The 27,766-nt window shown below is 44.5% G+C and overlaps 2 protein-coding genes across 2 annotated transcripts in view; one reads left to right on the plus strand and one right to left on the minus strand.

Annotated features, from left to right (window-relative positions):
* The window catches only part of B4GALT4 (beta-1,4-galactosyltransferase 4), a 63,550-nt gene extending 43,250 nt beyond the window's left edge, over positions 1 to 20,300 (minus strand). Inside the window, exon 1 of the mRNA XM_066241319.1 lies at positions 20,216 to 20,300. The gene's annotated coding sequence lies outside the window, so the exon portion shown is untranslated. The remainder of the gene's footprint in view (positions 1 to 20,215) is intronic.
* A 380-nt stretch (positions 20,301 to 20,680) lies between these two features.
* Positions 20,681 to 27,766, plus strand: part of ARHGAP31 (Rho GTPase activating protein 31) — a 121,021-nt gene continuing 113,935 nt past the window's right edge. Inside the window, exon 1 of the mRNA XM_066241313.1 lies at positions 20,681 to 20,817. Coding sequence (XP_066097410.1) covers positions 20,718 to 20,817 — 100 coding nt within the window. The 5' untranslated portion in view covers positions 20,681 to 20,717. The remainder of the gene's footprint in view (positions 20,818 to 27,766) is intronic.

The following is a 27,766-nucleotide window of genomic DNA, read 5'->3' on the forward strand; positions in this document are numbered from 1 at the left end:
AAGGTAACTGAATAACAAATTGTAGCATATCCATACGATAGAATACTAGTCAACAATAACAAGAAGTGAACTCTTGATAGTTGTAATCACATAGATGAATGAATCTCAAAATTATGCTGAGTGAAAACAGGCCAGTCCCCACCACACACAAAGTGCACAGTGTATGATTCGATGTACATAAAACTCTAGAAAATGCAAACTAATCAACAGTGATAGAAAACAGAACATTTGCACAGGGTTTGAGACCTGGAAAATACAGAAGGGAGGAATTGCAAAGAAGAAAACTTGAGGCATGATGGACATGTCCTACATCTTGATTGTGGTGATAATTTCACATGTGTATACATATGCCAAAACTTATAAAATTGTGCATAGCACTATGGAAAAACATGGATAAATGTTGTAATAATCTACAAATGTGAGGGAGAGGTACTTTTATAAGTATGACTTAATAATTAGAAATTATTAAAAGAATAAATGGATAAACTGAAAAGATAAAAAAATTGCATGGCAAAAGCATTGAAAAAGTCAAAAGACAAATAATTTTGGAAAAATATTTATAACTCATATTATAAAAAATGATTAAATTCCTTGTGTAAAAATCTACAAGTCATTAAAAAAGCCTTAAAAAGAATGCAAAGTTTAAGGATAGTACTTAAATTTACAGTGAGATATTTACCTTGAGATACAAACAGACCAACATACGAATTTTTCAAGATATGAGCTGCGACTTGGTCCGTATTTTTGTTCGAGAACCGAGTGAAATTCCGAGATACGAGTCATGATTCGGGAAGCTGCCGCTAGTTGGTGCATTGGCACACAGGTCCAGCATCAGCAGTTTGATATACGAGTTGACTGACTTACGAGCTTGGTTACAGAATGAATTAAATTCGTATCTCAAGGTACCACTGTATAATGATAATCAAAAAAGCCTGACCAGAAGGTAGCAGAGTAGAAAGAGCATCGAGCTGGGACTCTGAAGACCCAGGTTCAAAACACCGAGGTCACCAGCTTGGCCACAAGTTCACCAGTTTGAGCTCGGGATCGCTGGCTTATGTGTAGAACCATAGACATGACCTCATAGTCACTGGCTTGAGACCAAAGGTCACTGGCTTAATGCCCAAGGTCCTTGGCTGGAGTCCAAGGTCGTGGTCTTGAGCAAGAGGTCAGTCACTGGCTTGGCTGGTGCCCCCCCCAATCAAGGCACATATGAGAAAGCAATCAATGAACAACTAAGGTGCTGCAACTATGAGTTGCTGCTTCTTATCTCTCTCCCTTCCTGTCTGTCTGTCTGTCTCTCTCTCTAACAGAAAAAAAAATCGCAAAGCACATGAAAAGGAAAAGAAATGGAGAGAGTCTCAATGAGCTATATCTCTCATCATTCATAGCATGGGGTTAACACACACTGATAAATACACAGTCATGCACCACATAACATTTCAGTCAGTGACACTGCATATACAATGGTGGTCCCATGAGATAATGATGAAACTGAAAAGTGCCTACTGCCTAATAACCTCATAGCACAAAGCGTCATTCACGTGTCCGTAGCGATGCTGATGTAAATAAACCTATTGCACTGTCAGTGGTATAAAAGCGCAGCACATACAATTATGTACAGTACATTATAATTCATCATGATAAACAACTATGCCATTGGCTCAAGTATGTACTGTACCATTTATTGTTATTTTAAAGGATATTCTTTTTACTTATGTTTTTAAAAGTTTGCTATAAAACAGTATGCCATGTTACTCCAACAGCAGCGTCATACATCTCATTTACTGTATTAATTGATTGCATCATTTTCTCTTGAGCTTGGTTTAATCTCATGTTGTTTCATAAATTTAGTGTCATCTACGTGTACAGTGTTTATAAAGCCTACAGTAGTGTACAGTATTATCCTGGGCCTCCACTTTCACCTGCCACTCACTCACTGACTCACCCAGAGCAACTTCCAGTCCTACAAGCTCCATTCATGGTGGCACCTATACAGGCATCAGTGCAGGTGTATCATTTATCTTTCGTACCACATTTGTACTGTGCTTTTTCTGTGCTTACACACACCATTACTTACCACTGTGTCACAGATGCCTACAGCATTCAAATAGAGTAACATGCTGTACAGGCTTATAACTGAGGAGCAATAGGCTATACCGTATGACCCAGGTATGTAGTAAGCTACACTAGGTCAGGGGTCCCCAAACTACAGCCCACGGGCCGCATGCGGCCCCCTGAGGCCATTTATCCGGCCCCCGCAGCACTTCCGGAAGGGGCACCTCTTTCATTGGTGGTCAGTGAGAGGAGCATAGTTCCCATTGAAATGCTGGTCAGTTTGTTGATTTAAATTTACTTGTTCTTTATTTTAAATATTGTATTTGTTCCCGTTTTTGTTTTGTTTTTTTTTACTTTAAAATAAGATATGTGCAGTGTGCATAGGGATTTGTTCATAGTTTTTTTTATAGTCCGGCCCTCCAATGGTCTGAGGGACAGTGAACTGGCCCCCTGTGTAAAAAGTTTGGGGACTCCTGTTCTAGGTAGTGTAAGTACACTCTACAAAGTTTACACAACAATGAAATTAGTTAACTTTCTCAGAACACACCCCTGATGTTAACTGATGCATGGCTGTAGATAAATTAAGAAACAGTGGTATAAGTAAATGGTTTATAATTATAGCATTAACCACCAAATGAATTAAAACTACACTCATGCCTGACCAGGCAATGACGCAATGGATAGAGTGTCAGACTGGGATACAGAGGACCCAAGTTCGAAACCCCGAGGTCACCAGCTTGAGCACAGGCTCACCTGACTTGAGCACAGGCTCACCAGCATGAGCATGGGTTGCTGGCTTGAGCGTGGGATCATAAACATGACTCTATGGTTGCTGGCTTGAGCCCAAAGGTCGCTCAGTGGCTTGAAGCCCAAGGTTGCTGGCTTGATCCCAAGGTCACTGGCTTGAGCCAGGGGTCACTTGCTTTGCTGTAGCCTCAACTCCACCCCCATAAAGGCACATATGAGAAAACAATCAGTGAACAACTAAGGAGCTGCAACGAAGAATTGATACTTCTCATCTCTCTCCTTTCCTGTCTGTCTCTCCCAATCTGTTCCTCTCTCTGACTCTCTTTCTGTCTCTGTTAAGCCTAATCCGGAGGGACTCGAAACATTGAAGACACGAACAAAATCCGTCGATTCCACACCAAAGCTTTATTGTCTAGCTTGGCCGAGCGGCAGCAACTCCGACAGAAATCTGAGGGAGAGCGCACCAGCCCTTTGTTCTACCTAGTTTTTATAGTTTTGTAAGCGGGGGAAGTACAGAAGCAAAAATTGCAGTTAGGTGCCCTTTACCACTATTGGTTATAGTCATATGCCCTTTAACATGATAGGACCATGTTCCATTTGCAAGCCATACATCATTTTGGAGAAAACAAAATTTACAAGTCAACACAATGGTAGAAAGATGTCTCTTTACATATTAAAAGGCATTCCTATATTTTCTAATGTTTATCCACCATCTCTTTGTCCAGAGTCACACACATTAACCACATGCATTCACATGGGAGAAGTAGTTTCCGTGGGGACAAATACCCGCAAATGGCTCATTACTATAAGAAAAGGTCTATTTTGGCTTTTCTCTTCCTGCACCTGGCTAGCCATTCACCCCTTTCCCCACAGGTGTGGTGGAATGTCAGGGAATCCATGTTTTCCTCCCCTTTGCATTTACAATACAATGCCGAGGGCCATCCTGGTTTTATGCCAATCACACAGTACAGAGATTATTTACAAAATTTCTTTGCACACCTTAACCCAAATTAATAAAATGTTCTTCAAGCCTCTTAAAATATTAATATTGATTCTGTAGCTTTTGGTACTTTACAACACCTGCGGGTGAGGTGGCCCAGCGGCTCCTCGGGGCTCCTCATCTCTGTCAAAAAAATCCAAAAAATTAAAATCACCCTCATGAAGCTGATTAACTTTGGGTAGTTAGACATAAGCATGAGGGAGAAGGTTAAGGAATAAAGCAATAATCTTTTTTTTTCCATTTAATACCATTCTATATCTTTTGAATTTTTTAACTAACTACATCTATTATTTTTGTTTAAGTATTCCTTATGTAATTTTATCTGTCTAGTTTTGTTTAATTTGAAGTGTAAAGAATGTGAGGAAAATGTAATGTATCTATTTTAAAGTTTTATGGTGTAAACTGTTATGTTTTCCAGATAAAGCTAAGCCATTTCCACAGCCTGTCTCCACACAGTGTTATTTTCCAAGGATAGACTAACCCACATTCAAAAATAACAGAGGCAATTTAAATCTTTACTGTAGTGTCATGAAAATATCAAAGGGGGATTCCACTCATAATACATACAAAACCTCTTCAAATCTTCTGTCCGTGCCCCTTTCTCAATGCCTCACACCACGTGGTAGCTACTCCCACGTCTCTGTTCTCCTTCTCTCCAAACTTCCACAAATCACACCTCGCTTTACTCTCACTTCCCTTCCTTAGCCTATTTGCTTCTAAGTCTTGCCCCGTTCAAATATAAATCAAGCTTCCCCTGCTGTCCATTTCATCCCTTACCACAAGGATCTTTTCTTCTTAGTCTGTGGCACTAACATTGTTGTTACATTATTTCTAAAAGAAAACCAAGTTCAAGCCTGACCTGTGGTGGCGCGGTGGATAAAGCGTTGACCTGGAACGCTGAGGTCACCGGTTTAAAACCCTGGCCTTACCTGGTTGTAGGAAAATGGCCTGAGATTGGAACGCTGCCCTGACACAAGTCCTTGGTGCGGACTTCCGACGCCAAGTCCTGCGGAGGCAGACCACTGACTGGGCAAGCGCTGATAAGATTGTTTAAAGGAAGCTTCTGAACCTTTTAGCCACTTCCTGCATACCTGTAAGGTTTTAGTTAATCGTCCTTCTCTGTTCCTGAGCCTATGCTCTGCTAACTTGCTTACTGATTAAAGAAACAAATAAATACGGTGAGGCAGCAGAGATCTGGGCTCTCAGTCCGAGGCTACAAGTCCTCTGTACCCATCTTTTCTTTATGTGTGTCTTGTGAGTTTTTTCTTAAGTCCTGCAGCGCCTTCTTCTCATGCACTTCCCACTGCCAAGCTGGTTTCTGCACCTGGTCAAGGAACATATGGGCGTTGATGCTTCCTGTTCCTCCCCACTTTTCTCTCTCTCTCTCTCTCTCTCTCTCTCTTTCTTTTCTCTCTAAAATAAATACATTTTAAAAATCTAAAAAAGATAAAAAGAAAAGAAAACCAAATTCTAGTTTCCAAAAACTCTACCCCAAATAAACACTTGAGACCTAACCTGCTGGAATTTAGTTACAAAGCTGTAAAGTTTCTCTTGCTTTACACATAGTAATGCTTCACACACCAAATGCACATTGAACTGTGAACTATACTTTGGAATTCAGTTTCATGAGAGTGAGGAGAAGAAGAGGAAAGAAACAAATGTTTACAGAGTATCTACTAGGAAGTGAGCACTGTGCCTTTATAGTTGTGATACATCTTTCTACCTTCTTTTCCAGATCAGAAATTCTCAAATGGGAGCAAGAAAGCAGGTGTGCAGGAGTACGTAGTTTGAAAGGACCCTCCATATGATGCTATTATTCCTGATGGGTGTGCAAGCATACACCTAGTAAAAGCATCCTAGTACTCCTCACACATATAAATTAAGACACTTTAACAAACAGTGATGTGTCCAAATTATCATTTGACTTTTAAGGTGTTGAGGATGGGAGAGAAGGATTAAGAGCCATTGATGGGAATTTTATGTGTGTAAGTGCATTGTATGTGTATATGTAATGCATACACACTCAAAGATGCCCACTAGATGGCAAACCCACATCTCAAATGTTTCCATTACTGGAATGCCCCTTCTGGACAGTTGAATAATTCAAGCCAAATTCCTGAAAGGCCAAGGTATTATAACAGTTTAAAGAGTATGTTAATTAGCTTTGTGGTGACTGTCTTACAAATAATTTTTAGGGATACGAGCTAACCCTATAGTTTCACAGTTTCTAAAATCTACTATGAATTATTTTCCATGCAAAATATAGTATTCATGCAGATAAATTAAATGCCCTTACTAGACCATCTAATTTCATATTCTGGTTTCAAATCAAATTCACTGTGGGACTAAAGAGATGACAAAACCAGGATTTGACCCGGAATAGTTTAACTCCAGATGTTAGGCATTAAATAGGATGCATTTCCACCTCTCACTTAGGGAGAGAGTTAAGGATTGAGGAGAAACGCTAATGTCCTTCCCCCTAGTTTTCCAATCTCCCTCTGACCCCACATCCTTGCCAGACTTAGCTGACACCGCCCTGCTAGAAATTCTCCAATGGCTCCCCACAACAAGGTCAACTCTAGACTAGCACAAGGTAGCTACGCCATCAATCTCTTCCACACCGAACACTTTCACTTGCTTTCCGTTCTCTGTGCTCACACAGCTTTGTGTCTCTAAAAATGCTATCCTTGTTATCCTGAAAGACTTACTCTTTTTTTTTTTGTCCTGGCCAGTTGGGTCAGTGGATAGAGCATCGGCCCAGCCCAGCATATGGACATACCAAGTTCTATTCTCAGTCAGGGCACACAAAAGAAGTGACCACCTACTTCTCTCTCCCTTCTTCTCCCCATTCTCTTCCTCTTCCTCTCCCACAGTGAGTGGCTCAATTGGTTCAAGCTTCAGCCTTGAGTGCTAAGGATAGCTTGGTTGGTCCAAGTGTCAGCTTCAAGCACTAAAAATAGCTCAGTTGACTCAAGCATTAGCCCCAAAGGTTTGCTGGCTGGATCCTGGTCAGGGTACATGAAGGAATCTGTCTCACAATCTCCCCTCTTATCACTTAAAAAAAAAATGTTTTCCTTGATTGGCGGAGAGGAAGAGAGAGACAGAGAAAGAGAAGCATCAACTTGTTGTTTCACTTATTTGATCCATTAGTCATACACTCATTAATAGCTTCTCTTATGTGCCCTAACTGGGAATCAAACCCATAACCTCAGTGCCAAAGGATGACATTTTATCCACTGAGCCACATGGCCAGGGCCACAACTAGTTACTCTTCAAGTTTCCTCCATGGTCACCTCTTTTAAGATGCCCTGTCTGACTTTGTCAGTTAAGTGGGTACTTAAACTTAATGCTCCCACCATATCATTTATCTCATTATATGGCAATTGCCAGTGTGCCTGGCTCTCTTGCCACCAGAGTAAGCACTCCATGAGGTCATGGATGGTGTCTTTCCAACTTTGTTTCTTCAACACAAATTCAGTGTCTGGCATATAGAGGACGCACAATAAATCTAATTGACTGAATCAATGACTAAATGTTGAATATAAATAGCTGGACTTCAGAGATTCTTAAAAATTCTAGCTTTCAGCCTGACCAGTGGTGGCACAATGGATAGAGCATTGACCTAGGATGCTAAGGTCCCAGGTTCAAAACTCCAAAGTTGCCAGCTTGAGCGAAGACTCACCAGCTTGGGCACAGGTTGCCAGCCTGGAAATAGGATCATCGACATGATCCCATGGTCAGCGGCTTAAGCCAAAGGTCGCTGGCTTGAGCCCAAGATTGCTGGCTTGAACAAGGGAGCACTGGCTTGGCTGGAGCCTCTGTTCAAAGCACATATGAGAAGCAATCAGTGAACAACTAAAGTGACTCTACTACTAGTTGTTGCTTCTCATCTCTCTCCCTTCTTTGGTTCTCTCAGGCAGTGGCGCAGTGGATAAAGCGTCAGACTGGGATGCGGAACACCCAGGTTTGAGACCCCGAGGTCGCCAGCTTGAGCGCAGGCTCATCTGATTTGAGCAAAGCTCTCCAGCTTGGACCCAAGGTCGCTGGCTCTAGCAAGGGGTTACTCGGTCTGCTGAAGGCCCGTGGTCAAGGCACATATGAGAAAGCAATCAATGGAACAACTAAAGTGTCGCAACGAAAAACTAATGATTGATGCTTCTCATCTCTCTCTGTTCCCATCTGTCTGTCCCTATCTATCCCTCTCTCTAACTCTCTCTTTGTCTCTGAAAAAAAAAAAAAGTTCTAGCCATCAGGTCCTGGGATGTATTGTAGAAGGGATATAACTTCTACACTGAAGTCCTTATAGAAGTGTGGGAAGGAATGAGGAACAAGGAACCAGAGCCAGAGAAGTCAACTCAGGAAGGATGCAGAGCTGCTATAGTGACCCCACAGAGCTTCTTTTCGCTGGTGTTTCAAGAAGAGCTGTTCAAAACATTAGAGTGTGTGAAAAGGAGTCCCCCCCAACCTCACATATCCCACCATCCTCTACAACTGTTCTTGACCTCCATTGGAGCTCCTTGCTAAAATGAGTGTCCATTATGTAAAACTGCTTAAAGTCAGTGGCAGCTAGAGATACAGATATTTTCTGAGGGCTTTACCTAGAAACTTCTGAAATCATTTAGACCAGTGGTAGTCAACCTGGTCCCTACCGCCCACTAGTGGATGTTCCAGCTTTTATGGTGGGTGGTAGCAGAGCAACCAAAGTATAAATAAAAAGATAGATTTAACTATAGTAAGTTGTTTAATAAAGATTTATTCTGCCAAAATTAGCAAAAATCCAACATAAAGTACTTGGTAAGTAATTATTATTATATGCTTTAACTTCCTGTAACTCTGCTTTATAAATTTTATAAAGTAACTTCCCTTCTTTATAAATCACCATTACTGTGGAACCGGTGGGTAGTTAGAAAATTTTACTACTAACAGAGATACAAAAGTGGGCGGTAAGTATAAAAAGGTTGACTACCCCTGATTTAGACTGTTTGTTACTTGATCATTAGAGAAATAGGTCCCAAAGCAGGACTTAGGGCTAGTTCTGCTCCTTAAATATATTACCTACATTAGTTTCCTAGGGCTACCATTACAAAGTGCCACAAACTGGGTGGCTTCAACAACAGAAATTAATTCTCTCTCAATCCTGGACTCTTGAAGTCCAGATCAAGGTGTAGGCAGGAATGGTTCCTTCTCAGGGTTGTGAGGAAGAATCAGTCTATGTCTCTCCCCTAGCTTCTGGTGGCTTCCTGGAAATCCTTGGCATTCCTTAGCTTATAGAAACATCACTCCATCCTCTGCCTTATTTTCATATGGCATACTCCCTGTGTGCACGTCTGTGACCAAATTTCTACCTTTTCTAAGGACACCAGTCTTATTGGATTAAGGAACTTTCCCACTCCAATTTGATTACATCTTAACTTAATCACATCACAATCACCTATTTCCAAAGAAAGGTCACATTCTGAAGTACTGGGGGAGTTAAAACTTCAACAATTAATTTGCAGGAGATACATTCAATTCATAACATTGGCCATGTTTTCTACAGCATAAATCAGGACACAGGCTTTGAGATATGGTTTAACAATAGGGCATGTTTAAAATCAGGATTATCTGGTAAATGTGGGGGTTTGGGGGAGGATTATTTCTAAGAGTAAATCCAGTCAGACCAGTGGTGGCACAGTGGATTGAGTGTCAACTTGGAATGCTGAGGTTCCAGGTTCGAAACCTCGAGGTTGCCAGCTTGAGTGCAGGAGCTCTGGCATCATCGACGTGATCCCAAGATCGCTGTCTTGAGCAAGGGGTCATTGGCGTGGCCTGCCCCCCACCCCCCTGGAGGCTTTGTGAGAAGCAATCAATGAACAACTAAAGTGAAGTAACTAAGAGTTGATGCTTCTCATCTCGCTCCCTTCCTGTCTCTGTCTCTCTCTTTCTCTCTCTCAAAAAAAGTAAATCTAGGCATACAGATGTTAATATGAAAGGTTTTAAAACATCCCTAAGCAGATACCCAAATGAAGAGGTTCTTCTAAATACCTAGAATTAGAGCAGAAACCTGTGACTGCTCTAAATAATAATGTCCTGAGGAAATCAAATCACAACTTATTTTGAAAAATTGCTCAAGTAAATGAGAACTTCTTTAAGGATCAGTGTGGAGACTTAAATACGTATGTATTGAGAATTAAAAAAGCAAATGTTGCCCTTGCTGCATAGCTCAGTTGGTTAGAGCATCATCCCTAAGTGCAGAGGTTATTGGTTCGATTCCTGCTCAAGGCATATACAGGAACAGATTGATGTTCCTATCTCTCACTCTCCCTTCTTCTTTTGCTAAAATCAATTTTTTAAAAAAAAGCAAAATGTTTCCTGAAATAGATATAAGATTTTTCAAGTATAAGTTTTAGTACAGCTGGTACCATTTTCTTTTCACCACCAACCCCTACAAACTTGGAAACATATATCTAAAAGGTATAATGAAAAGCCACAGGAATATATGATCCAATTTAAACATAGTCACAATTTTAGGGGTACAATTATATATTGAAGAGAACATTTCTGTAACTTTTACAACTCCTATCCTCAAACTAATTTCTGCATACTGTGCTCTCAAGATAAGAATAAAAAGCAAGTCTCTGGGATACCATAGATGCAAGAAAAGTGTGAGCCCCAATCAGAACTGCTTGCCAAATAGCTCACCAAAGGCCATAAATCTTCTCTGTTAGAAAACTATTTTACAAGAGGTGATCTTACTGTATCTGAAAAGTTTCCCAGGTTCTAAGACTTAAATATAAATTAAATCATTTCACACCATAATGGAACCAGGAATGGTACAAATAATTAAATGAAAATAAAATAAACTCCAAGTCTTATAAATGTATTTTACATGGCACAAGGCACCAGGATGGGGAAATGGGAAAAAGACCCCAAGAAATTGGATAATGATGGAGAAAACAAAAGCATTGCTCAGTGAGAATATAAAAATCACTCTCTTTTATGTATTGAGCACAGTCTAGGTACAGGCAAAGTATAACACAATGAGAAGCTCACTGTGTCTGACTCTATCTCAACTCTGGCCTGAATTTTTCAAGCGGCCTTCAGGGGATATGTAGTTCCTGCTATGGACATTCTAGTTGCTAGAGGAATTCTGCTTGAGGCTTGAGCTTTCAGCCAAGATTTGCAAGAGCTTCAAGATTAAGCTCAGAGAGGGACAAAGAGATTGAGAGATTTTCACTCTGGATGCCTGTTGGCCCTTAGTGTCACAACACCTTTGTCCCACTCACTCTCCCTTCCCTTGACATGAAAGAAGTCTGAATTCTTAGCTCTCTTAAAATGGATTTATGGAAGCTTTAAGGTCCCCATAAATCCAATAAAACTTTCCTTATTCCAAACTCTGATGTTTTGAATATTGGCTTTTTTTGAAGTGCTGGGCACATAAACTTTGAATTGATAACAGAAGTGCTAGGCATTTTCCTTATCTTCACAACAACCATATAAGGTAGGTATCTTCAGTTGAACCAAATGGCATAAGTGAGACTCAGAAAGGCTAAGTAATTATCCAGCCAAGTCCATGGGGTAAATAAATAGCAGAGCAGACACAGAACCCAGGTTACCCCGAAGCCAGTGTGTCCGAAGGCTGGTGAGGGACCTGCGGGGATCGGGGATCGGAAGTGTTCCGGGCTCAGAGCAGACTGAGGAGGAGCACCAGGCAAGTACCGAAGGGCTGCGTGGGCGGAGAGGAGAATGCAGAGGTAGATTACCGGCCGTCAAGGCCTGACAACAAGTGTGTATTGGGAAAACAATTTTGTTCAAGAGGGCTATTTATAGGGCTGTTTTTCCTCAGTACTCCCTTCCCCCATCTGCTCCCTTTTGTGTTAAAAGGCGCCTGGCAGATTGGTAAGGGTTACAGGCAATGCACAGGAAACCCGGGAACACAATGAACGGGGCGGGACAGATTCCCCACCCACCTCAGCAAGTCACTTGCTGCAGTACTCAGAGACCTCGGAGGAGACAGCTGGAGCTCACAACCGCCTCTCTGCTTCTTTTAAAGAACGCAACATGCCCAAAGGGCTGATGAACAGAGTAAAACGGAAAACGGAGGAAGAGTACGAGGCAATGAAACAAGACAAACACAACACCAAGATAATTAAAATCAATCCACACACAAGTCGTCCCTTATCCCAAGGACTCCCGAATTCTAAGAGGGATGCCAGTTTTTCTTCCCAAAGTCTCTGTTCAGCCTCGCAACTCCACAGACAGAGCAGGGAGTGAGAGTCCTGACACCAAACCTCGCTGCGGAGAGGGACCAAGAACCTATTTCTAGGTCCTCTGGGCAAACACAGCCAGGCCTCTGGGGGCTACCACCTATAGGGACAGCCCCACACCCTTCCCCCAACCACTGAATAGAGGCCTCCAGACAAATGGATCCAAATTCAGACTTGAAGGCTTCGGCAGATTCACATTTCGGTATAATAGTGATTCAACCCAGGGGGCACATGTCTCTCCCTTTGGCCTTGTGAAGTGTCTTCTCTGCGTGTGACTCCTGGAAGGAAGTTTCCAGCTGCCATTGGGCAGCGTCCAGAGCCTGAGGTGGAGAGGGAGCCTGGGGTGGAGAGGGAGCCCGGGGTGGAGAGGGAGCCCGGGGCGGAGAGGGAGCCCGGGGCGGAGAGGGAGCCCGGGGTGGAGAGGGAGCCCGAGGCGGAGAGGGAGCCCGGGGCGGAGAGGGAGCCCGGGGCGGAGAGGGAGCCCGGGGTGGAGAGGGAGCCCGAGGTGGAGAGGGACGAGGGAGTCTTGCGCTGCTCGGTTTTCGCATCGCTACTGAAACACTGAAGGCTCGGTTAATGCTACACTATGCAGCAGGGTGCAAATGTCATTATGGTTTTTAAAATGCTCTGCAGAACACGTAAGTTCTCCAAATCTCTTGTTTTTAAACAACATTCAGTGCAGAGAAATCAGAGAAAAACTAAAATATTAGTGGGGAAAATATATTTCTCAAAATAATTTCAAATACTGTGTGCAGATGTCTCATCTAATTTTGCATCATAACCTCACAACTTCTCTCCAGTCCTGCATTTTCCACTATGAAAGGACATTTCCTCCTGAAAGCTCTGATACAGCCTTTGAAGTGTAGAGAAGTATGTTTTGTCTTTCTCTAAAACATAGTGTTTACCTTACCAGCCCCCAGCTGTTTAAACTTGGGAGTTATCTTGAATTCTACTTTCTCTACATCAGTATTTAAATAAAAGCTTGAGGTTCTGAATTAGCAGGTAGGGCACTGGTCAATGCCATTTTATTATAAAAAGTTACTAAGACTTGGCCCTGGAGAGTTAGCTCAGCAGTAGGGTCAGCCCTGCATGTGGAAGTCCTGGGTTCAATTCCCAGTCAAGACACATAGGAGAAGCGACCATCAGCTTCTCCACTTCTCCCTCTCCCCCGTCTCTCTCCCCCGTCTCTCTCTCTCTCTCTTTCTCTCTCACTTCTCCTCCCACAACCATGGCTCGGATGGTTCAAGAAAGTTGGCCCCAGATGCTGAGGATGGCTCCATGGCCTTGCCTCAGACACTAAAATAGCTCAATTGCCAAGCAGTGGAGCATGGCCACAGATGGGCAGAACAGCATCCAGTAGGGGGCTTGCCAGGTGGATCCTGGTCAGGGCACATGCAGGAGTCTGTCTCTGCCTCCCTGCCTCTTACTAAATAAAAAAAAGTTAGTAAGACTTCATTTTTTGTAACCAAGTCTTTTCCTTTCCTACCATTCCCTCACCATTCACCCTTTCTACCCCAAAATGCCTGATTGATGGTGAGGCAACTGAATCACAGTCTTTGTTGGAGATGTGAAGCTATAAAGCCGTGTTTCTCACTGCTCCCCTCCCCCTTTTTAGTAATGCAGTTTTGCAACCCAAGGAACTGAAAGGAACTAAAATACACAAAGCTTAAGAGAGAGAGAGAGAGAGAGAAAAAGAGAGACAATATCATGTATTTCATCTGTTCTTCAACTTTTAAGAGGGAAGTGAAACCCTTTATAGTCCTCCTCCTTCTCCATTCCTATCAATGCACCTGCGTGTCCTTGGACACACATCTGTAAGCAGAACTGGCTTTCACAGATGCAGAGGTGGTGGAGCAGTGGAGAGTCCACTGACACACTTTAAGACGCACTGCTGGCGGGCTAACCATCATCTCGGCTTCTAGGACTGGGAGACTGATTCTGGCTCTCGTTCCTTCTCTCCCAACAAGTTGATGTCTTCTCCACTCTGTTCAGTTTGATTAGAGATTAGTAATGTGAACTTCCCCCAATCCCACTAAGAATGCTTATTCAACCTCATCTGGACACCTAGAAGCAACAGTTTGCAGCATAACCTAAATCTGGGAACCCATAGCCCAGGAAAATACACTAATGGAGCATGGTATACATGACTTTTCAGAAGCCCCTCTGCTCTAGCCATTTCATTCTGTACTGGTTTCAGACCCTCAGGACCCTGGTGCTGGGGCACAAGGCCTCTCTCATAGAACAGCCTCACTTAATATATTAGTCTGTTAGTGCTGCCATAACAAAATACCACAGACTGGGTGTCTTAAACAATGGAAATTTATTTTCTCAGTTTTGGAGGCTGGAAGTCCAAGATGCAGGTGTTGGCAGGTTTGGCTTCTCCTGCGTTCTCTCTCCTTGCCTGGATGTTGGCTACATTCTTGCTGTGTCTTCCTTCACGTGGTCTTTTCTCTGTGGTACACATCCCTGATGTCTCTCGTGACCTAATCTCCTCTTCTCACAAGGACACTGGTCAGACTAGATTAGGGCCCCTTCTAAAAGCCTCATCTTAACTCAATCACTTCTTTAAAGGTCTTATCTCCAAATACAGATTCTGAGGTGCTGGATTTAGGACTTCAGCAGATAAATCTGGAGGCACAATTCCTCCCATAACATTCAGCAACCAGTGATAAACTAGCTTTTTTTTTTCTTTTCTTTTCTTTTTTTTTTTTTGCAAGAGAGAGAGAGTGACAGATAGACATACTAGAAGGGAGAGAGATGAGAAGCATCAACTCTTTGTTGCAGTACCTTATTTGTTCATTGATTGCTTTCTCATATGTGCCTTGACCAGGGGCCTATTGTAGAGCGAGTGACCCCTTGCTCAAGCCAGTGACCTTGGGCTCAAGCCAGCATCCATGGGGTCATGTTTATGATCCCACGCTCAAGCCAGCGACCCCACACTCAAGCCGGATGAGCCCACACTCAAGCCTAATGAGCCCATGCTCAAGCCAGTGACCTTGGGGTTTTGAACCTGGGTCCTCTGTGTCCCAGGCCAATGCTCTATCCAATGTGCCACCGCCTGGTCAGGCACAAACTAGCATCTTTAAACTGGGAAAAGGGGAGAAGAAAGGGGGAGAGAAAATGTAACCAACAGGAAAATGAGCTAAATTAATATGAATCACAGCCCATGGACAAGGAATTATATGAGTATTTAATTAGTTAGGTGCTAGAAGAGGAGAGAATTCTAAACGGTTGCTTGCTAACTCTATGGACAAACTGGGTAAAAGAAAAGGCTAGGTCACAGGTGACATTAAACTTTCCCAGTATGCACTCTGTCTTCTGTACCTACTTATTTAGGGCAGAGAAGATTGCTACTTGGTGAATAAAGGAAGCAGATAGCACACTTTGATAGGCATCAGCCTTTTTTTAAATTTTATTTATTCATTTTAGAAAGGAGAGACAGAGAGAGATGACAGAAAGAAGGTGGGAAGGAGCAGGAAGCATCAACTCCCATATGTGCCTTGACCAAGCAAGCCCAGGGTTTTGAACCAGCGACCTCAGTGTTCCAGGTCAATGCTTTAACCACTGCGCCACCACAAGTCAAGTCAACAAGCATCAGTCTTAAAGAGTTGCAGATAAGATAAATCACAGGCACCAACAGAACTCTTCTGCATGAGCTCCATGTGAGTGAAGTGGTTTTGCGCCATGATAATCTGCTAAAGACATAGTTCAAATTATTGCCAAATAGCTTGATTAGTCCTGTTAATAATCATACACTATCTCTATATAACCTGCTTCCTAGGGAATCCATAGCACAATGGAAAAACTCTCTGGAACCCAAATCTGATTTGTCAACAGACTTAGAAAAAGGTATAAATCTTACAGTAAACAAGGCAAAAAAGAAAAACAGGAAATAAAGAGACAGAAAAGTATAAAAAGAGTGTTCAGAACAAGATTTAAGTCCGGCCTCTATCACAGGGTATGCTCAGCAATGAGAGAGGACAGAGCAAATGGGGAGGGGACAGCTCTCCAGCTCTCTGAATAAGGCTGTCATCATGTGGCTTCATTCTAGCTTGACAAATCGTGATTTCTTCCCACCATAAAGTATAAATAATTGAGCATTATCAAATAGAGACAAACAACCACCATGTACACATTTCAAGAAAGGTGTGTTCAGTCGGCCCAGGCATAATGGATGCTTTGTCCAGTGCTCAGTATTACCTCAACGCTGAACCATCAACAACTTGAATCCAACTCATCAGGGACCAAAATGTCTCAGGCTGTTCCAGATAGAAAATTCTATGGTTGTCCCTTTGGGGAATCTTCAGTAAGGCATAGAAGTATCTTAGGGCTGTGTCAAGGTGGTGACTAACTTTACTGGTTCACCTAGACAGCTGTGTTTTGTGGCAACCTACAGATGCTGGGTTTTGATAGTGATTAGCGGATCTAGTACATAGCCAATGCTATACATGGGAACGTTTTGAGAATTACTTGTAAATGACTGATCCATGCCTAACTGGTGAACTTTATTGCAGGAAAGGCCATTATTTAGTAAAAATTATATGTAATTAAAAATTAATTCAGCCTGACCAGGCTGTGGTGCAGTGGATAGAACATCAACCTGGGATGTTAAGGACCCAATTTGAAACCCTGAGGTCGCTGGCTTGAGCAAGGGGTCACTACCTCAGCTGCTGTGCCCCCCCACCAGTCAAGGCACATATGAGAAAGCAATCAATGAACAACTAAGTTACGGCAACTACAAGTTGACTCTTCTTATGTCTCTCCCTTCCTGTCTGTCTGTCCCTGCCTGCCCCCCTCACTAAAAAATAAAATTAATTCATATTTGAATAATGTGTTACTTAATTACTATTATTGTATACTGTAAATATGAATTTCTAAATTTTTTAAATTGTGTTCTGGTTATATAAGATATTAATAAAGATATTAATATTTGGGAATGCTGGGTGAATTTGGGAATGCTGAGTGAAGGATATATAGGGGTTCTTTGAGTATTAGTTTTGCAAATTTTTATAAGCTGCATTTACTTCAAAATAAAAAATTAAAAGAATATTTTGAAAGACTTAAAAAGGTAATGCAAGGGGCTTGACACTTCATCCATACTGTGCCCTGGGGGCCTAGACCCGGGAAAAAGTACCCTTTCAGCCTCTCTCCTTTGCTACCAAAGTAATGAAATCCTGTTGCTCAGATAAAATAACAAATATGAAAATTTTTGCTATAGTAAATTTCTAAACAAATGCTAATGGTAATAGTTATAGTATCATGTGGAGACACTTCTCTATAAATAAAGGGAGGATCAAGCCATTATACTAAATACGCTACAGATATCCTCCGAGGAGCTTCCAAAATGCTTAGAACAGGGGTCCCCAAACTACGGGCCATTTATCCGCACTTCTGGAAGGGGCACTTCTTTCATTGGTGGTCAGTGAGAGGAGCATAGTTCCCATTGAAATACTGGTCAGTTTGTTGATTTAAATTTACTTGTTCTTCATTTTAAATATTGTATTTGTTCCCGTTTTGTTTTTTTTACTTTAAAATAAGATATGTGCAATGTGCATAGGGATTTGTTCATAGTTTTTTTTAATAGTCCAGCCCTCCAATGGTCTGAGGAACAGTGAACTGGTACCCTGTGTAAAAAGTTTGGGGACCCCTGGCTTAGAAATTGCTGCCTTGGCAGTAGGAAACAGGGACTCATTGACAGTTTTGAGCATAACAGACATATATTGAATAACAACAGTAATACTTCAAGAAGATTCCTCGGGCCTCTAGTACATAGGGTAGATAAAGTGGGAAGAGACCAGACTCAGCAAACCCCTCTAAGAATTAGTCTAACAACTGAGGAGTGAACATTCACAGAATGCGCCTCAAAGGAAGCAATCCACAGGAGAGGCATTTTGAAGGACTCATAGGTCTGGGCAGGATTAGCCCGGAGGTGGGGGTGGAAAGTGAGAAATGAATCAGTGGTTACTTGAAGATGTCTCACCAAGATTGGGGCAATGTGTTGATGTCACTGAGAGACAGACAGAAAATGAACAGAACACTATACACTATACACTATACACTATACACAGAGTTTGGGCTGAGAACTCAAGTGCTTCAGAGGCCAGGCAAGTGCAAAGGGGGGAAGACAGGCCATGAAGGCTGTGAAACTGGAAGATTCCTCTCCTTAAAGAGGGCGCCTCGGCCCTGGCCGGTTGGCTCAGCAGTAGAGCGTTGGCCTGGCGTGCGGGGGAACTGGGTTCGATTCCCGGCCAGGGCACACAGGAGAAGCGCCCATTTGCTTCTCCACCCCCGCCCCCTCCTTCCTCTCTGTCTCTCTCTTCCCCTCTCGCAGCCAGGGCTCCATTGGAGCAAAGATGGCCCGGGCGCTGGGGATGGCTCCTTGGCCTCTGCCCCAGGCGCTAGAGTGGCTCTGGTCGTGGCAGAGCGAGGCCCGGAGGGGCAGAGCATACCCCCTGGTGGGCAGAGCATCGCCCCCTGATGGGCGTGCCAGGGTGGATCCCGGTCGGGTGCATGCAGGAGTCTGTCTGACTGTCTCTCCCCGTTTCCAGCTTCAGAAAAATACAAAAAAAAAAAAAAAAAAAAGAGGGTGCCTCCTTCCGGCCTTGGCCAGGTAGCTCAGTTGGCTAGAGTGTTGTCCTGATGTGCCAGGGTTTAGTCCCTGGTCAGGGCACATGCAAGAATCAACCAGTGAAGGCATGGGTGAGTGGGAAAAGAAATTGATCTCTCTCTCCTTTCCTCTCTAAAATCAATCCATTAAATAAATAAATAAATAAATAAGGTACCTCCAAAGGGGACTGACACAACTTAGCATCAACAGTCCTTGCCACATGGGAACGCACTTTCGGTGTTACTAGAACTTCTTATTTTCGCAAGAGAAGCTGGAAATTCAGCTCTCTTATGTGAAATCTCTCAACTGTTTAATGTTGGTAATTACTTTAAAAAAATTTAAAGCATGAAGTGCACCAAACAAAACAGCTCTGTGGGTCAGATTCTACAGGCAGGCTATCAATTGTGACCTCTGATAAAGAGATAAGGTCAAGAGTCAAAATGCACAAACTGTCATGATGATACATAGGGAGATAAGTGACTGTAAAGTTATTCAGTAATCAAAATACTATACATAAAGCTTTTGGTAGCAATCTGAGCTGTCTGAATGTCCCTATCCCTCAAGCCTATGTATGGATTTGAATTTACAGGAAGTCTGATCTAAACTTCAAATGGTTAAATCACAAGAGTTTGAGTGCTTACTATACGCTGGGTACACAGAAATCAAGGAATTTCAAATCCAACTGGGAAAGAAGAAACATACCCTCATGAAAACTTGAGACAAATTGTGAAACAAGCTGGGAGACTGTTTTTTTCCCCCCACATTATGCTATAATATCAATCAGTCACCTTAAATCTTGGATTCTTCCCATCACCCCATCACGTCCATTTAGCAAACGGCAGTAATGTATATGTGCATGTGTGCCGTGTGTGTGTGTGTGTGTGTGTGTGTGTGTCCTTGAATCTGTGACCAGATTTCTAATTTCCTGGGCAGTGGTTACCAAGCCACAGCCTCTACCCTCCCCTCACGTAGGAGGGGCGCTAGCCGGGTTAGGGGTACCTGGGCGCGAAGAGGAGGAGGAGATTGGCCGGCGGAAACCGCGCCCTGTCAAGTTTCTCCGTTGGAATCCCTGTCTCGGTTTCTGTCATTACTCTTTGGGTTTGTGCAGGAAGAAGGCAGGCACCGAAATAGAAAGTGTCAAAGAGATGGTGACAAGTTAGATAAACACAAGGCAGGACCTTTTTTTCAGTCCCACCTAGCCCCTTCTAGCTAGAATGCCCGCGCGGCTCCTCCTGCCTCTTCAAAGCGCCACCGGGGGCGCAGGAAGGCGGCGGGTCCTCGGCGGAGAGCGGCGATTTCCTCCGAGCCGCCCGGTTATCTCCGGAGCCGCGGAGCAGCTCGGCGCGCGGCGGGTTCCCCCCCCACCCCGCACTCCTCAACCCACCCACCTACTTCCTCCGCTCAGCGCTCGCACGGCCGCGGCGCTGCCAAAAATTTCCACCCTCCGCCCCCCTCCCTCGCTAACTTCCTTCCAGCGTTTCCTGAGCTGGATGATCCTAGGATTTGTAAGACAGGAAAAAAGGGAGGCGTGAGGGCGGGCGAGGGAGACAGGATGCTTACTTTTCGTTTGACCGAAGCCGTCTGAAGGCAAGACAGCGGGCCCGCCGGGAAGAGGACCCACGCAGCCCCGCGCTGTCCCCTCGCCCCCCGTGGCCGCCACGTTCCCCGCGCTCGCGTCCGTTCCTGGGCGTCCCGAGAGGCGGAAAGGCGAGCTCGCCCGCCCTCCCCGAAGGGAGGAAAACACCCGAAGACACCGCAGGAGCCTGTGAAAGTCCCTGGGACTCCAAGTGAGGAAGTGACACTCCCCAGCGAGCCGGCCCTCAGCCGCCAGCTCCGCACGGCCCCCGGCACCGCGGCCCTGGAGGAGCGCGCCGCGGATTGCAGGCTGCGCGCCGCCCCGCGGGGTCCATGCGCACTGCCCCCGGCCCGAGGTCTTCCGGACGCCCATGCGGCCCCCCAGAGCCGCGCTGCAGCGGCTGATCTAACCCCGGAGACGATCTCCGGCGCGGTGCCAAGCAGAGGGGAGGGGGACACGGAGGGGCAGCCTCTTTGGGACTAACTCATGAAGAACAAGGGTGCCAAGCAGAAGCTGAAACGAAAGGGAGCCACCAGTGCCTTTGGCTGTGACCTGACCGAATATCTGGAAAGCTCAGGACAAGATGGTAATGTGCCTTCTCCTTTTCCCTCCTTCTTTTTGTTTGAGGGACAGATGGGCTCTCCTCGGGTGTGTTAGATTCAATTCACAAGTTAATGTATTCCAGGCCTGTGTGCTCATTTTACTTTCTTTTTTTTTTTTTTAAGAACAATGTGACTCTTAAGGTGCATAGTGCTGCCACCCCGACGTGCAGAGATGGTGTCAGTCCTTCCGTTTGTCCCACATAAGCCGTTAATGGGCGGTGCTGCTCCTGTTTAACTGGCTACTTCTGGGGGGTTGGGTGGGAGCCCTAGAGATCTTGATCACCAACTGTGGATATAAGAGAGGAGGGATGAGGTCTGGACATGTGGGATGGTGACCAGTGGGACTTTTCTGCATTCACAATATGACCACCTTGAGTGTCCCTCCTGAGCTCTCCAGTTTCATCGCTCACATCTTTTTTTATTAACGTGCTGGGAGGCAGGGGGTGCGGTGGATCCTGGCTGGGGGAGTGGTTGCACAAACATTTTCTGAATTTCTGAACTGATGCCAGATATATAGTGCCTCCCTCCCTCCTCTTCACCCGGCCGCCCAGACCCTTTGCCTCCTCTTAGCTTTCAGACCAGCGTTTGGTGTGTCAGACAGGAAGAGTGCTGGAGAAAGGTCAGCAGGCACTGATTCTAAGAGTTTAGGGCATGGAAGAGAAGAGGAGAGGGTCGCTGTTTTCAAAGTCAGATTGGAAAAAAAAAAAATAGAAGGAATCCTGCCCAGTAGGATTTGTTGGGGGAGGGGAAAGAAAATTTAAAATATAATAACAGCATTTGAGGCTAGAAGTTTTTAATCATAGGAAAGTTGGGGAAATTGAGCATTAAATGACTTCTTTTGTAAGGTTGACTAGCCCCGCATTCACCTTTTACCAAAAGGCCTTGTCTTTGGAGACTTCAGTGAGGGAGAAAATTGTCCACTGTATTGGGTGGTGTGTTTATACGTAGACACAACAAAGGGGTTAACTGCAGGACTGCTTAACTGTGCAGAATAATTCTGCCTCCAGCGAAATAATCTCAAAAACGCCTTGATTAGCTCATATCAAATGTACATCTCAGAAACAGTGCAAGGCTTTTGTTTCAATTCCGGTTTTTTTCTAGACTGAGCACCGCCTAGTAATTTGCAGTGGTGTGATATTCCTGTGGTATTCTAGAGCTCAGAGCCAGCTGTGTCATTAGGACAAATGGCTTAGTATTTTAGAGCTTGGGGGACCACAGGTTTCAAAACTGCCTCTTTTGAAAGTGAGACATAACTCAGTCAATTCAGTTCATCCTCTCCAGCCATCTGAAGAGTTATATTTGAAATCAAACGGTTTGGACTTAGTTTTATGTATGTATGTATGTATGTTTGTATGTATTATTTATTTATTTATTTATTTTTCATGAAAGTGCGAGATCTTAAGTATTTATCTTAACCACTACCCTCAGAAATTCAGAATAAATGTTCCATCCATATGTTTTTGCAGGGGCATTCTAGGTATACTATCAATGCCCCTGAGATGCTACCTTGCACATGTGGGTATTATTCTGAGCCCTCCCTCCACAGCTGTGAGAGTTGCACGGTGGCACTTGGCAGTCCTACCCCCATTCTTACAATGTCCTAGTTCATAGGATAAGCCAGGAACACAGGCTTCTGTGAAGACACCTCAAAAGCAGCCTTAGGCAGCTTTTCTTTCACTTGCTTTATATTTTTGAGTTGCGTCTGTTTCATTTGGGGGGAAAAAAAAGAAAAGGGAGTTACAAAGAAAAAAAAAATTGAAAACCAATCTCCCCAGTGTTCTCTGACCTGGAAAGGAGGGGAGAAAGTCCAGAGAGGTAGACTGACCTGCCTAAGGTGACACAGTTAATCCTGAAGGATGCAGAGGGCCCTGGCCTGTCAGGCTCCTCTCCCCGCTCTGGCTTCCAGGGCTAGGCAAACATTCTCCTCTTATGACCCCCCCCCCAACTGAAAGCAGACAGCCCTGCCACGGAATCAGCAAACTTTCAAGACTGACTGACATACCTGAATAGAGCTCAGTTTTGAAATTAAGGGCAACTGACCTACTTAACGATTCATGCACCATTATTGTGCCATAGTGGGAATTAGGCACACATAATAAATTGCTTTTGTAAATTAATTAGGATTTCTTTTGGCCCGTATTTAAAACTAGTTAGGTAGTTGCCTCTTATTTTTGTTATAGTGTAGCATCAGAGTCAGTGCTAATGTTTTCTCTGAAACAATGTGTCCTCCTTCTGGGACTTAGATAATTAAGTCCAAGGCCTGGACTCTGCTTCCAGGACACTGCACCCTTTGCCCATCACCTTGAAAGTTCAGCCCAGAACCCTGAGGGTGACAAGTCATTGTGGTAACAAGGAGCTAGAAGGCTGGGGAAGATCTTGGAAAACTGACATCATGGTTACTTAACCTTAGAGGGCAAAGGTACAGTGATGGACCTGGGTAGAGACAGAGAAAAAAATGGATTCGAGTCCGGGAGTACAAGGCAGAGGGAAGAACAGAGATGTAGGGAAACCAAGAGAGCCCCTGTGCTTGGACAGGGAGGGAAAGACCCGACTTGGGGTGGATGACAAAGTTGGTGACAATTAGCCATGCTCAGATTACCTGAATGTGGGGATAATACCCTTGAGGCCGCGCACAGAGGGTGAATGTCATCTTCTTCTGTAATTAGCTGTGGCCTAGCCCTGCTTCAGTTGTACAAATCTGACAGGGCAGAGTGTGTGGGTGACAAATAGGTGTTCAGCTTAGAGCGGATGTTGCTCAGGGCCAGTTGTCATCCTTAATCTTTAGGAAGCTGATGAAAAACAGAAACCGTTTCCCTTAGAAAAACACACACACTTAAACTGTGTGTACAGTTTCTGTGGGCATTCACATAGACGCCAAGTTCAGACAATGCTGTTGATCGTCCCTAGCTGCACACAGGCCTGATATGAAGGACAGTGGCCCCCTGTTGCTTACTTAACCACTTCTCTGCAGCCTGATGAAAACACCCAAGAATGGCATGAGGTTGCTCCTGGCCAACTTGGCCGGAGGCTCTTTCGCTTCCCCTGCAGCTCGGTGGCTGCTGCCCCAACCCCCAGCTATCCCCTGGGAACCAGATAACTTTCCCTTCCTGTCTGGAATAGAGGGAGAAGAGCATCCCTTCTTCACTGCTAATGCTGAAATAGTAGTTTTCTTTTTCTTCTTTTTAACCGCTGTGTACGAAGACCCTTGCTTGCAGCTGTGTAATGAAAACCACATCATTCTGTTGCCCGTGACTGAGAGGCCCCAGTGCATCCACAAGCATTTCCTACCTCTCTCCTCTGACCCAAGTGTGATGAGTCTTCCAGCAGTGCTGGGAGATGTCAAGGGACCAGTGAGAGAGCACTGTCAGGAAGCCTCTTCTGCTTCGTGACTGACCTTAAAAAAAAAAAAAAAAAAGTTGATGCCCGGGCCCCTTCTCAGACCAATTAAATAAAAATCTCTTGATGCCCAGGCATAGGTCTGTTTTTTGTTTTGTTTTTTATTTTATTTTTATTGATTGATTGATTTTAAAGAGACCGGAAGGGTGAGCGAGACAGAAACATCAGTTTGTTGTTTCACTAATTTATGCATTCATTGGTTGATTCTTATATGTGCCTGGACCAGGGATTGGACCCGCAATCTTGGTGTATCAGTATGATGCTCTAACCAACTGTGCTACCCAGCCACAACAGCATGGGTATGTTTTAAAACTAGATATTCTGAAATGCAGGCAGAGTTAAGAACCACTGCTTGCAGTACAGGGGTTTACAGACTATTTTCAGCCTAGATAAGGAGCCCCTAGATAAGGTGTCCCCAAACTATGGCCCCCTGAGGCCATTTATCCAGCCCCCACCGCACTTCTGGAAGGGGCACCTCTTTCATTGGTGGTCAGTGAGAGGAGCACTGTATGTGGTGGCCCTCCAACGGTCTGAGGGACAGTGAACTGGCCCCCTGTGTAAAAAGTTTGGGGACCCCTGCCCTAGACCGTTCAAAATGCACCTTCTGAAGGCACATCTTCTGTTTGAGAAGAATTGTGAGCCTTTTTCTTCCTGAAGATTTTTTTCTCATTGTTATTAGATTGCAAAAGAAAGAAAAAATATATATTTGATTTGAGGGATGACAAAAGGTTCATAGCAAATACAAAAATGCCCATTATAAATATAACTTTAAGTTTGATGAGAGTAATATAGTCCCATTATTTCAGAGACCAAGGATAAGGCAAGGGGCACCTTTAGATGTAGCTGTTCTATGTTTCTGAGTCCAAATCAGTCTCTCACATTGTCCATTTATTTAATGAATATGTACTAAGGCACTGTGCTAGGTACTGTGGGAGAGAAAGAAACATGCATCCCAGATTCAAGAAACTTACAGTCTAAGGGATGGGGACAAACTTTCAGAAACCAATTCAGTTTTGAAATTGGCTGTCATGATTGAAGTGCAAACTGAAGGAGAAAGCTGTGAAGGCTTTTGTCCACGATTAAATAAATGAGATACCCAAACATAAACAGGAGCAAAGTCTTTGCAAAGAAGGTAAATATTTTTCTGTTCAAGATAAGATTTAACAAATGGAGAACCAGGGCTGGACAGTGTGTTTGGCTTAGCTGATCCCTTTCCAGAATCTTGCCTGCACATCATTATCACACCTTCCCTGGCGAAGTCTTCATCCTTCCTTTGAGTCTCAGCTGCTTTTGAAAGCCTTCCCGATCCTCCCACTGGGAGCTCCTGTTAGGAGTTCCAGTATCTCACTGCCTGGGATGGAAGCCCAACTTTGCCTGTCCCCAGCTGAGTGACAAGTTAGTTACCAACTCCGGGCCTCAGTTTCCCCTTTGTGGAATGGGGATAGGAGGACTGATGTGAAGATAAATGAGTTAATATGGGCAAAGCACTTAGCAGAAGGGATGCAGATAATAATCGATATATGTAGTTATTATTATCCTAACATCCTAGTCTTGCCCTAGCATAACTACACTGCTCACAAAAATTAGGGGATATTTCAAAATGAATATGAAGCGATAAAATATCCCCTATTTTTTGGTAAGCAGTGTACTTACCATCCATGACTGAATGAACGAGGGCTCCAAAGAAGTGAGTAAATGATGTGGTCAGATGGGTTAATCAGTCACGAGGAGGAAGCAGATTGGCTGCCCTGCTGAATGGAGAGGCCAGTTCGTGCAGGGTTTTTCCAGCCCAGACCATCAGTGTCCAATAGGAAGAAAGAAATGTCAACGTGAAACTAAAGGGCCCTCAGAAAGATCTGAGAAAGGTCTCCAGCCAGTCCTAGACCACAGGGAACTGGAAATGATCTGGCCTGGGGGTGGCGTTTGTGGAGACAGAACAGCAACCTGTGGACTTGAGTTTAGAGGGGCATCCCCAAAGCTGGGCTCCCAGAGGGAAACAGGAAGACCAGGAGAAGAGAACTGAGACTTTTAAACCTGGAGCAAACTCAAGCCAAACTGTAACTTACTCTGTGTGTGTGCTCTGGAGATGACATACAACCCACACAGAGAATAGAAACAGCTACTTCCGCCTGCCCACATCCCTCCCTCTTGCCCACTCTTCAGATCTCTGCCAAGAGCCCCTTGACCACAAACACAGCCTTCCCCTTCTTCCACTCCTACCCACCACCATGGGCAGCTGCCCAAATGCCTTCCAGCCTCGGCAGGCCCAGACATTGGGACAGCTGAGGAAGCCCACTCCCCTGTTCCCCCAGAGGTGCCCTGGGGCCAAGTGGACTATCTGCTGGGGCAGGAGGGAGCTGGAGGCCGAGCCTTATGCTGGGGCAGAGGGAAACATGTTGAAACTAGGAACACATTTTCCCACAGTGCTGTCAGTGGTGGGTAAGCTTTCCAGTGCCATTAGAGCTGTAGTTTTTCATGCATTCTTTTTATTTTCCCCCTATCCCATTAGATATCTGTGAGCTGTGGGCCGACCTGGAAACCTTTCCTATGGGAGAAGGGAGGAGGGGAGAACACATTCTGAATGCAAATTGACCAAGGCAGTTCTGAAGTTTTTGCTGAGGACTGTTTGTCCCAGGAAATCACCTCGCTGCAGAAAGGTTCCTGGGACTTTGCAGCAGCGGGTGGAAGAAGGAGGTGGGGCTGAAAGATCCAGGACTTAGTCTGGGGATAAAAAGTGCCCCCCACCCCTTTCCATTGGATATTGTAGCTAACTGTTTGTGGAACAAAGTAGAGATAGACCCTCTGGTTCCTGGTGCTCCTTCCCTCCAGCAGATGGAACAAGCTGAGCTGCCTGACCAGACTGGCCCCTGGGTCTCAGGACCCTACTTACCTCTGCATGCTATCCTCACACTAGTCTTGAGGCCCAAGAACATGGACCTACTTGCTCTTTGTTTTCTTTTGTTTGTATGTTTTTCTTCTTTTTTTATTTTATTTATTCATTTTTAGAGAGGAGAGAGAGAGAGAGAGAGACAGAGAGAGAGAAGGGGGGAGGAGCTGGAAGCATCAACTTCCATATGTGCCTTGACCAGGCAAGCCCAGGGTTTCGAACCAGCAACCTCAGCATTTCCAGGTCGACGGTTTATCCACTGTGCCACCACAAGCCAGGCTGTTTTTCTTCTTTTCCAAGTGAGAGGAAGGGAGATAGAGAGACAGACTCCCACATCTGCCCCAACGGGGATCCACCCAGTAACCCCCATTTGGGGCCAATGTTCTGCCCATCTGGGGCCATGCTTGCAACTGAGCTATTTTTAGCACCTGAGTTGGAGGCTCCATGGAGCCATTTTTAGCATCTGGGCCGATGCACTCGAACCAGTTGAGCCAATGCTGTGGGAAGAGAAGAGAGGGAGAGAGAGAGAGACAGAGAAAAAGAGAGAGAGAATGAGGAGGGAGACATAGAGAGGGTGAAAAAACAGATGATCTCTTTTCCTGTGTGCTCTGACCAGGAATTGAACCTGGGACACACACTTGCCAGGCCAA

Source organism: Saccopteryx bilineata, chromosome 8 (genome assembly GCF_036850765.1).
Source record: "Saccopteryx bilineata isolate mSacBil1 chromosome 8, mSacBil1_pri_phased_curated, whole genome shotgun sequence".
NCBI classification, from domain to species: domain Eukaryota; kingdom Metazoa; phylum Chordata; class Mammalia; order Chiroptera; family Emballonuridae; genus Saccopteryx; species Saccopteryx bilineata.